The sequence below is a fragment of the Gracilinanus agilis genome, chromosome 3, assembly GCF_016433145.1.
Source record: "Gracilinanus agilis isolate LMUSP501 chromosome 3, AgileGrace, whole genome shotgun sequence".
Lineage (NCBI taxonomy): Eukaryota > Metazoa > Chordata > Mammalia > Didelphimorphia > Didelphidae > Gracilinanus > Gracilinanus agilis.
The window spans coordinates 621,671,640-621,683,209 of NC_058132.1; the positions used below are offsets into that span (position 1 = coordinate 621,671,640).

The 11,570-nt window shown below is 39.0% G+C and overlaps 1 protein-coding gene across 1 annotated transcript; it reads left to right on the forward strand.

The window, feature by feature from the left end:
- Window positions 1-1,395: 1,395 nt before the first annotated feature.
- MRPL44 (mitochondrial ribosomal protein L44) lies at window positions 1,396-11,359 on the forward strand. Its single transcript, XM_044667592.1, has 4 exons — window positions 1,396-1,583; window positions 4,174-4,642; window positions 8,410-8,588; window positions 10,287-11,359. The coding sequence occupies exons 1-4, from the start codon at window positions 1,402-1,404 to the stop codon at window positions 10,453-10,455; spliced, it is 999 nt and encodes a 332-aa protein (XP_044523527.1). The 5' UTR covers window positions 1,396-1,401; the 3' UTR covers window positions 10,456-11,359.
- Window positions 11,360-11,570: the final 211 nt, after the last annotated feature.

The window sequence follows — 11,570 nt, forward strand, 5'->3', positions numbered from 1 at the left end:
TGGTTCCCAAACTTTTTTGGCCTACTGCCCCCTTTCCAGAAAAAATATTACTTAGCCCCCTGGAAATTAATTTTTTTAAAGTTTTAATAGCAATTAATAGGAAAGATAAATGCACCTGTGGCCATCACCACCTCCCTGGATCACTGCAGCACCCACCAGGGGGCGGTAGCGCCCACTTTGGGAATCACTGTTGTACAGGAAGACTTCCCCAACCCCTCTAAAGTCCAGTATTTTCTTTCTTTTAATTAGTCTCTATCTTGTATGTAGCATGCATATATGCTTGCATGTGGTCTCCCTCATTAGACTGTAAGCTCCATGAAGGCAAGGCCTGTTTTTTGCTTCTTTTTAGTATCCCCAGTGCCTAGAACAGTGACTGGCACATAGTAGGCACTTAGTAAATGCTCATTTTAATTTAATTTAATTAATTTATTTATTGAAAACCTTTATCTTACATCTTAGAATCAATACTCCAACGAAGAAGAGTGGTAAGGGCTAGGCAATGGCGATTAAGTGACTTGCCCAGAGTCACACAGTTAAGACGTGTCTGAGACCGCATTTGAACCCAGGATCCCATCTTTAGGCCTGGCTTTGAATCCACTGAGCTACCCAGCTGCCTCCAGTAAATGTTTATCCATCGATATTGATTGGCTGACTTGCCAATGGAGAGGTCCAAAAGGCAGTTGGTGATGGAAGATGGTGGCTCAGCACAAAGATATGAATATTTAGATCCGGAATTATCAGCAGTGGAACCTATATGAGCTGATATCTTTCAGGAATTGTAGGTATCTATAAAGTGCTTTGCACACTTTGAAGCACTCTTATCAATGCTAGCTATTATTTCAGATTTGTATTTCTGAGTCAGGTTTGTAACATTTTTAACGGGATGAACAAAGGTGGCTCGGTAATGGGCATGTTGAAAAGATCCAGGGAAAGCTGACAACTGCTCTGCCCCAAAGTCATAGAAGCACTTTAACTGGGTTCACAGGGCTATACCATAAGGCAGTGGGCAGGTTCTGCCCCAAGTGAGAGGGGAGCCGCCCTGAAATCGGCAAATCTGAAGCATTACGCGAAATAGCCAGCAGAGGGAGAGCATGAGGAAAGTCAGGTCCCGCCCATGAGGGGGCTGACCACGCCTTTTCCACACCCCCAAGGAGCTTGTACTGACTTAGCTCCGCCTCTGGATCTTTGCCCCACCTCCTAGAAGCTTGGCTCCACCTTCAGGGTTCTGCTCCCTCCTCCCGAGGTTCTAGCAGCTTTAGCTCCGCCCCCAGAGGCTTGGCCCCACCCTCTTCTAGTTCTCTTTATGTGGGCTCCGCCCTCAGCCCAGGGAGCGGGGAGCGGTGTCACAGGAACACCGTCCCGACTCGCTTGCTTCCTTCCTTCCGACCGCGCTGGTAAACCATGGCGTCCGGACTGGTACGCCTGCTTGCCCGGGGGCCTCGCTGCCTCCTGCGGGCCTCAGTTGCACCTCAGCCCATCCAGCCGAGTCGGGGTGGCAAGGGCGGGTTCCGTGCCGCGCTCCGCTTCCAGAAGGAGTTGGAGCGGAGGCGGCAGCTCAGGTGCCCCCCACCTCCTGTGCGCCGGTAGGTTCGGGTCCGGACGGGGATGTTCGAGAAAGTATCCGTGCGCATGCGCGAGAAGGGGCCGGTGGGAAGAAAGACCTCCCTTATTCCAGGCATTTCCCCTCCTGAGTATGGCTGGAGGAACCCTGCCAGGCAAGTCTAGCAGGGTTACTCCTCTAGGCGAGGTGGAAGGAGCCTTAAAGGTCATGCAGGCCAGGCCCTCCTTTGACAGATCAGGAAACTGAGGCCCAGAGAAAAAAAAGGGACTTGACTAAAGGTGGAAGGGGAAGAAGGAAAGGTAAAAGGGAGCAAACATTTATTAAGCGCCTGTGTTCCAGGTACTTTGCTAGGTGCTTTGCAAATAATCCATTTCATCCTCATGCCAACTCTAGGAGGGAGCGGTTCTTATGACCCCAATTTTGCAATTCAAGAAACTGAGGCAGGCAGCTGTTAAAGTGACTTTCCGAGGGTCGCATAGCTAGTAAGGAGCTGATGCTGCGTTTGAACTCAGGTCTAACTAATTTCAGGCCCAGGCAATCAGGTCTTCCAGCTAAGGTCACACAGGTAGTTAATATCTCATGTCCATTTGATTGGAAACCCCTTGAGAGCAGGGACTGCCTTTTCCCTCTTTTTGTTCACCCCATTTATTAGTGCAGTCCCTCGTACATAATTAGATTGGAGTAAAGGTCCTCTTACTTCAAATTATGTGCTTATTCCATTATAACACTTATAATGTCATAATTTATCAAAACTGGAACAAACTAAATTGTTGATTTAAAAGCATATTCTTTCCCACTTAAGGCTAAAAAGAGTATTATTCTTTTTTGGCAAATAGTCATGAGTAATAAAAATCTTCTGTGATCTGTGAAATCAATTAACAAGTGTTTGTTAAGCACTTTTTAGACAGTGTGACCCTAGGAAAGTCACTTAACATCTCACAATTTGCCTCAGTTTCCTCAACTATTTTTTAAACTTTTTAACTTTAGAAAATTGTTTTTAACTTTTCTTCAAAGGGCTATTGTGAGAGTTAAATGAGATAATATTTGTAAAAAGCACCTAGCGAGGTGCCTGGCACACATTAGGTGCACATACTTTCTCTTTTATGTGCCAAGTATCATTGTAAGTGTTGGGGATACAAAAAAAAAAAAAGCAGATATTCCTGCTGCCCTCAAGTAGCTCATGGGATTTCGAGGAGTACCTAGGTGTATGTGGAGTAATTGAGAAACAATCTCATAGGGAAGAGTGAAAGCACACCTTTTTAGAAGATGAGATTTGAAATGAGTCTTTGGGGAATGCAGAAGCAGTAGGGAGAAAATTCCAGACATGAAGTATCATCATGTGAATGGAATGTCATGTCTGCAGAGCAATGAGTAGGCCAGTGTAGTTGGATGGAAGAGTGAGATGGAAAGGAGTAAAATGTAAGAAGCCTAGCACTGTAGAAAAGGATTAGACTGTGAAAGACTTTAAATACCAAATGGAATTTTATGTTTGGTTTTGGAGGTTATATGCAGCTGAGGAAGAGGGCAGAAAGGATGGGCATTAGGGTGACAGAGTCACTTTTCAGCCCTGATAATCTTTGATTCTGACTGCCCAGAGTAGTTGTGGCTGAATAAAGTCACCAGAACATGCTATTCTCTTTGCATCTTCCCAGGTCTGAGTATCCCCCTTTTAGAGTCTTTGAGGGTGAGGCAATGTGGTTTGTATGGGGAAGATCATAGAGAACTGTGAAAGATCTCAAGTCATTTGGTCCAACCTTCTAACCTCAATGGTATATAACCTGGAGAAGTTATGTGATATAAATAACCATTACCTTGCCAAGTTAAGATAAGAGCCAGAAAAGACATTGTGGAAGGGGGGAAATGGTGTACTTTTAAAACTTCAGGTTGAGGGAGATGGAGATTTTTGATAAAATTCAGAGCTTCTAAGTTAGCGGGTCTTACCATGCAGGAGTTGCCAAGTTTTAGCTCCTTTTCAAAAACATTAATCTAGTCACCTACATTTTTTTTTTTTTAACCCTTGTACTTCGGTGTATTGTCTCATAGGTGGAAGATTGGTAAGGGTGGGCAATGGGGGTCAAGTGACTTGCCCAGGGTCACACAGCTGGGAAGTGGCTGAGACCGGGTTTGAACCTAGGACCTCCTGTCTCTAGGCCTGACTCTCACTCCACTGAGCTACCCAGCTGCTCCCTAGTCACCTACATTTTAAAAAAATTAAAGCCATTATTAAGTCTGATTTATTTATATTTTGAAAATCAAAGGGCAGCTAGGTGGCTCAATGGATTAAAAACCAATCCCAGAGCTGAGATGTCCTAAGTTTAAATCTGGCCTCAGAAATTTCTTAGCTATGTGACCCTGGGCAAGCCGCTTAACCCCCATTGCCTAGCCCTTACCACTCTTCTGTCTTAGAACCAATACACAATACTGATTCTAAGATGGAAGGTAAGTATTTAAAAAAAAAATCAGTCTAGAAGTAGGTATAGCCATTTTCCTAGTTATTTCTTGTAGTTGAAAATGGACTAACATTTCATTAAAGGAAAATTATATTTTAGAGATAAAAATTAATCCTTTTTCATTTTTAGTGGTTAATTTTTTAATTTTTTTTTCATTTTCAGGTCAGAGAAGCCAAACTGGGACTATCATGCAGAAGTCCAGGCATTTTGTCACCGACTACATGAAAACTTTTCCATAGAGCTTCTCAAAACTGCTTTTGTTAACAGATGTTACATTGAAAGTGAGGAAGCCAGAAGACAGAAACTGGGAGTAGACAAAGAAGCAGTAGCTCTCAATGTTAGAGATAACCAAGAACTCTCAGAACAAGGGAGAACCTTTTCACAGACTTGTCTCACTCAGTTCCTTGGAGATGCGTACCCAAGCCTGCCCTCAGAAGGCATAAAAGCAATTGTGGATTTTCTTACTAGTGAGGACATTGTGTGTCATGTAGCCAGAAACTTGGCTGTGGAGCAGTTAACACTAAGTGCAGAATTTCCAGTTCCCCAGACGGTACTACAACAGACTTTCTTTGCCGTTATAGGAGCTTTGTTACAAAGCAGTGGACCACAGAAGACATCAGTTTTCATCAGGGTATGTAATTATTTACTCATCATCCTTTTGAAGTTGAATTTATATAAAAACAGCTTTACCTTTCAAATCACATAATTTTTATTTCTCAAAACTTGTTATTTGTGAAGAGACTTGGATAATTTAAAAAGACTATTCCCAAGATAACGTATAAACAGGCAAGAAAAATCAAGAGTAATGAAGTAGTTTTGTATTTTTGTTTTTCAATTTTTTTAATGTTAGAATTTTAAATAGCCCTTTGACTAGCCCTCTGTAAACCACCATGAACAAGTCTTCATTCAATTTGATAAATATTAAATACCTGCCATGTGAAAGGAATTGTACATTATATCCGATATCATTATATGAAGATTACCAATCTCTCTTACCATTGATCTATTAATTCAAGCAATATTTGATTAAAAAAAAAAACAACAACTCCATTTTGATTCAGAGAGCCTTTGGAGATATGCTTTAATGGAATTTGACCTGTAGGTCAGTGTCGTTAAAAATGTTGAGTACATTTTATCTGGAGAATTTTATACATATATACACACATAGGTATATATCATATTTGCAAAAGACATCTACATATAATAACAACTGACATTTATATAGCAGATGACTCCCTGATCTGTCTGTCTAGTCTGGGCATCTCCTGAGCTCCTTTTAGGGATTTCAAACTAGATGGCCCAAAGTATCTCAAAACAATTCTAAAATGGAACTCATCTGTAAACCCTCTTCTGAACTTTGTTATTTCTATCAAGGGCATCACATCCTTTTGGTCACACAAGTTCACAACCTGGGTGGTCATGCTCCGTTCTCTAGTTTCTGTTACCCCACCATATTCATTTGTTATGTCTTCCTGATTCTATATCCACTTCTCCCACATCATTTGCTCCCCTTCCTGAGAGGAGCACCTCCTAGTGTAGGCCCTCATCACTTCTCTCCTGGACCACTGTAGGAGCCTCATCATTGGTCTCCCTACCTCAAGTCTCTCCCCTTTCCAATTCATCTTTTTTTTTTCTTTTAAAAAAACCCATACCTTCCGTCTTAGTATCAAATCTTGGAGAGCAGAGTGGTCAGAGTGAGGCAGTAGTGGTTAAGTGACTTATCCATGGTCACTCAGGTAGAAATTATCTGAGGCCAGATTTGAATTCAGGTCCTCTGGAGTCCAGGCCTGAGACTCTACCCACTGTGCTACCTAGCTGCCCTTCCAGCTTCATCTATGCAATTGCCAAAGTGATATTCTTATTGTATTGATCTGACCATAAGTTCTGTTCTCTCTCTGTTGCTTCCAGGATTAGCTACAAACTCCTCTCCTTGGCATTAAAGTCCTTCAAAAGCTGGCTCCAACCTATCTTTTCAGACTTAGGACACATTAAACTCCTTTAGACACTCTTTATTTTCCAGGCAAAGTAGCCTTTTTGCATCACTCTTCACCCTACCTCAAATTCTTAACTTCCTTCACAACTCAGCTCAAGCCCCACCTTCATGGGGCCTTTCCTGATTCTCCCCCCCTCCCTTCCCACTGCTCCTCCTCATTACCTTGAATAACTTTGTGTGTATTTTGTATGCACTTGTAGGTATGCGTGTAACTTCCTCTGGTAATCCTCTGGTAATCATTTTCCTTTTTTGTCTGTTGTAATGGGGAAAAGGGGGGCTTGGGGTCAAATATATTAAAGATTGGTTGCCAGGGGAAAATCCCCAATTAAGGAATAGCCTCAAGTCAAAATTGGCTTTTATGGAAATGTATTTACAGTTGAGAAGAGGAAGAAGGAATAAAGAAATAAGAATCTAACACAGTAGGTAAATTGCTCTGATCCCCTAGTTAATCCAGGTAGATCTAATTAACCCTCAGCCTAGAGTCAGAGGGCTGGGTGGGTGGGGGCTCCAGAGGCCAATGAAGCAAAAGCTTCAGTCACAGTTTCAATTAAAGGGAAGTTCCTTAAGAGAAGTTCAGGAAGATTCAGTCTTTACACTCACCACGTGGAATTCCAAAGGAAGATTTTTTTTTTTAACCTCTTAACTTCTGTGTATTGGCTCTTAGGTGGAAGAGTGGTAAGGGTGGGCAATAGCTGGGAAGTGTCTGAGGCTGGATTTGAACCTAGGACCTCCCATCTCTAGGGCTGGCTCTCCATCCTCTGAGCTACCCAGCTGCCCCCCCAAAGGAAGATTTTAAGAACGGTCTCAGGGTCCCAGCCAGCACTCCTTCACGAACCAGAAGAGCTCCTTCTCCAGAAGACCTCCTGACTCACTCAACTCTCTTTTTAAAGGGGTCACTTATGTGTCACTTCCTGTGCCTCCCTCCTAATTTGCATGTCCAATCACAATAGATGATTCTCATAGTACTGCCTAGGGGGCAGTCAGTTGATTCTGATTGGACAGGACACCCACTCTAGCACAAGTGGGTTATGGACATCCCAAAATTGGAGATGCTCTTACCTTTGGTGATTAAATCTAAAGATGGGCAGTGTAGACTTAATCTAATTATCACACTGTGTCCTTTGCATCTAGCACAGTGCTTGTTACACAGGTGGACAGTTAATATAGTCTTGGTTGTTCTAAAGCTGGCAGAGCACTTTGTTTATATTATTGTATCTGAAACTTGCAACAACCTGGAGAGGTTGTAGGTATTACATGTCTTTTTTATCCTCATTTTAGAGATGAGGAAACTGGGTTTCAGGGAAGACCATGCTAATAATGCTACCTGGAATCTAGATATTTTTCAGTCCTATTCAATCACTCTGCTCATTACACTGCTCTCCCCCAAATCTTGTCAGATATAAATGTGTTTATTTAATCATGTCTGAGTTTTCCTATAGTTACTATAGAGTTCATGAGTGTTCCATTTCATTTAAATAGATACTAATAAAATGATTATTTATCATTCTTTTTTCTCATCTTTCTGAAGTTTCAAAATATAGTTACTTATCAGATCTATAGTAAGGTGTTTTTTTTTTTTGTTAGCCACTTTGACCACTCTTAGAGGGTAATTAATTCCCTTTTGCAAATAGATATTTTTTAATGTAAAGAAAATAATTAGATAATTAATATTTCTGAGTTTATCTAAAACATATTTGCTACCTATTAGTAGTGGTTATTAATTTGTAACCTCAGGAATACTTTAGCATCTTTCTATAGTATAGGTCAGGCTCTGACCCAGCTTAGGGTTGAGCCTTGCCTTTCAAGTGGGGAATAGTACCTCACAGGGTGGTTGTAATAATCAAATGAAGATAAAATTATGTAAAGAATTTTAGTCTTTGAAGTGTTATATAAATGCTAACTATTATTAAGTTGAACTCACACATTTTTCATTGTCCTGAAGTTTTATAAGGAGTATGACTTTAAAAAGGAAATCATTTGGGAATTGGAATTCCTTTTACTCTATGGGAACTTTATTTTTTTAATTATTCTTTTAAAAACTTTTTAAACCCTTACTTTCCATCTTGGAATCAATACTGTGTATTGGTTTCAAGGCAGAAGAATGGTAAGGGCTGGGCAATGGGGGTCAAGTGACTTGCTCAAGGCTATACAGCTAGAAGTATCTGAGGCTAGATTTGAACACATCTCCAGACCTGATTCTATCCACTTAGCTTCTCCCTGGGAACTTAGTTTTTAAAGAAATTTGATCTGCATCAAGCAAGAACTACATGAAAACATCATTAGAGTGGTGGGTGGTGTTATTTTACCAACCTCCCATTACTATTTGTTCTGATTGATATGAGTACTTTGGATTAAAGCTTTCATTTCCTTCTTCCTAATATTTGTAATGTTTTCTTTATCTGCAGGACTTCCTAATTACACAGATGACTGGAAAAGAACTTTTTGAGATGTGGAATGTTGTAAATCCCATGGGACTGCTAGTAGATGAGTTGACAAAAAGGAATATTTCTGCTCCTGAACCCAGAATTACTCGGCAGTCTGGAAGCAGCACAGTGTTGCCACTATATTTTGTTGGTTTATACTGGTTAGTAAATTTGGCATTGTATTCTGTAGTATTATTTACACACTTTAACAAAATTACATCAAAAGAAATTTCATGCAGTTATTCCAGAGAAAGATTGCTTCTGAGATCCTCCTTTCCTGTAGATATCACTTTGTAATCTGCATGATACTGGACTTCAGAAACATGACCTGTGGGTTTTTCTGATAGTTTTCGTAGTTTTACTAATGCTGAATTTTGTAAGGAATCTGATGACCTAAGAAGTTCCCCATAAAATTTCATGATCTGGGATATATTGACTTTACTGACCCCACTTGGCTATTTTATAAACCAAGAGATTAACTTAACTGGGTTCTAACATCAGTTGACTGTTAACAGCTACATTGAGAACTGGCAGGGAAGGCTCAGCATTCAACTCAGATTTGGGGAAGTTTTTTTTTTTTCCCTTTGGAAAGGTAACTTGCCCTAATAAAACCACTACCAAACCTCACAAGAATGTTTAAATTGTTTTTCCAAAAGGCAGAATATATATTTTTTTTCAACCTTAGATACATCGTTAATCTTCTAAGGGCTCAGTCATGATACAGAGATTTACTCATAGGTTCTCAGAGACGAGGCTGGCAGAAGGCAAGCTCTTTTGGGTTCAAAAAAGCCAACCAGGCTTCAGGTATGGCAGTGGGCTGTGCTTGTTGCCCAAAGATTAGTTTAGTAAAGTGGCAAAAAGCTCATCATAATTTTCAGCTCCAGCATTTTTAGAGGGCTATGATCTCTATCCATGAAGATAGTACTTGCTTGCATAAATGAAATAATAGATTCTTGAAATTTGTGCACATTCTTACCATGTTCTAGTTTCCTTGCTCCCTTATCAGCCTTTATTTCAATTTGGTTTAAATTTGAATGTCCTTTAATTTTAGTCTCAGCTCATGTTAAGGCAATGTTGCTAAATCAATACGATTGTTTGATATCCAGAAAGCAAGTTTTATAGTAGTTCTTTATCTGTAATGGGTCTGGAGGGTAACTGACTTGAAAGCCTAGTTCAGTGAGTTTGATTTGTTAATGACATTGAAATCTTAGAAAACGTTTTGTTTTTTTTTTTTTAAATGAAGATGATATTTTAATTTAATTTAAGACATTTAATTAAGATAATTTAAGACAATCATTAAAAGTCCAGAGTGTTGTTATTTGGTCATTTCAGTTGTGATGGACTCTTCTTGACACTTTTTTGGGGGTTTCTTGATAAGGATCTTGAAGTGGTTTGCTATTTCCTTCTCATTCATTTGGCAGTTGAATAAATTGAAGCCAACACGGTTAATTGACTTGTCTAGGGTCACACAGCTCATAAATGCCAATGGTCATATTTGAACTCAGAAAGATGAGTGTTCCTGTCTCAAGCCCCAATACTCTATCTACTGTGCCACCCAGCTGCTTCAAATTCAAAAGTACTTATCTAAAAAAGTCAATGTTGGCTCCAATACAAGGTTCCTTTGCCTTTTTTTTATTCATGGATCTCATTGGATTATTTAGAATAATGTTTTCAAATATGTAGGATTACAGAGAAAACTGAACAATTATATTGAAATACAGTTACCAAAATATTAAAGCCAGTTCACCGACCCCTTGTTCTAATAAATGCTATTCCCAGATGACATTCAGAAAGCATGTCTAATGCCTGTGTACTGTAAGAATGCCTACTGACATTTAATGGTTGTTTTTACTTTCTAGTGAAAAGAAACTGATTGCAGAAGGACCTGGTGAAACAGTTTTGGTTGCAGAAGAAGAAGCTGCTCGGGTGGCTCTCAGGAAACTTTATGGACTGGCTGAGAATAGGCGACCTTGGGACTATTCCAAACCCAAAGAAAAATTAGTGGAAAAAGTTACTGCCTTGAGTTAATTGGCCAAAAGCATGTTAGCACATGAACTCACTAGAGGGGCAGAAAAATGAGACACATACTTCAAAGTGATTTGGAAAATATGATGACAATTCCCAGATTGCTCAAAGAGACATCTTCCTCTTCCCTTAGGGGCTACTCAGATTGTAAGAGTCATTTACTATTTGGAATTGGTTATAGTGAAATCCTTTCAAGTTTGTTAAGTCTTTTTTGTTGAACTCTTTAGAAGAAATTGTTCTTAAAGTTCTTGGTTTATCACTGTGTGATTTGTAGAATTTTTCCATTTAATTATTCTCTTCCAACTCTGAAGTATTATGGACTAAAGAAATTTTTTTAGTTAAAGTCTCAATATTGCCAATTAAAAAACAAAAACAAAAACTTGAATACAACAAATCTTTCTTTTCCAAAGTGTTACTTGCCAATTTAATATGATATTAACAGATTGACTATCTTGGTATAATTTTTGACATAACTGCAAAGGAAAAATCCAAATTGTGACAATTATACAAATAAAGATGAATGGTTTAAAATTTTGTGAGCTAATAAGACAGTAAACTATTTAGAATTCTAAAGTAGTGAATAAAGGAGAATGTTTAAGGGTGGTTTTTTAAATCCCTAAGAACATTAACTTTAAGACTAATTTGAAGATTGTAAAAAATTGTTAATTCAGTGAATCCAAAATTTGGAGGGTAATTGTCATTATAAATACAAACATTTTTAATTCTATAATTTTTGGAGGAGGAAGCTTTCCCTTAAAAAAAGTCTTTTTAGGACAGTTTAATAAGAAACATTCATCTTACTTTTTGGGAAAAAAAAAACAGTTCCATATATGTCCTCACTTTGAAATAAAGTGATTTATATGATTCCTAATTAAAGTCCTCAGAAGTCCTTTGTAAAGGGGTTTGAAATTGGTTTTTAAGGAAGCATTTTAGTAAAGGACTTGGAAAGAAAAATAGTCTAATAACTTCTTTGTATACTTGGAAAAAACTAGTTAGTACAAAAAACCTTAACATTTACGACCAGTTCCTAGACCATCTAGTTGTTAAATTTGCCTACAGTAAATTCTATATTGTGAGTTTTGAAATGCAAGCAGAGAAAAAGAAGGAATTGATTTAAA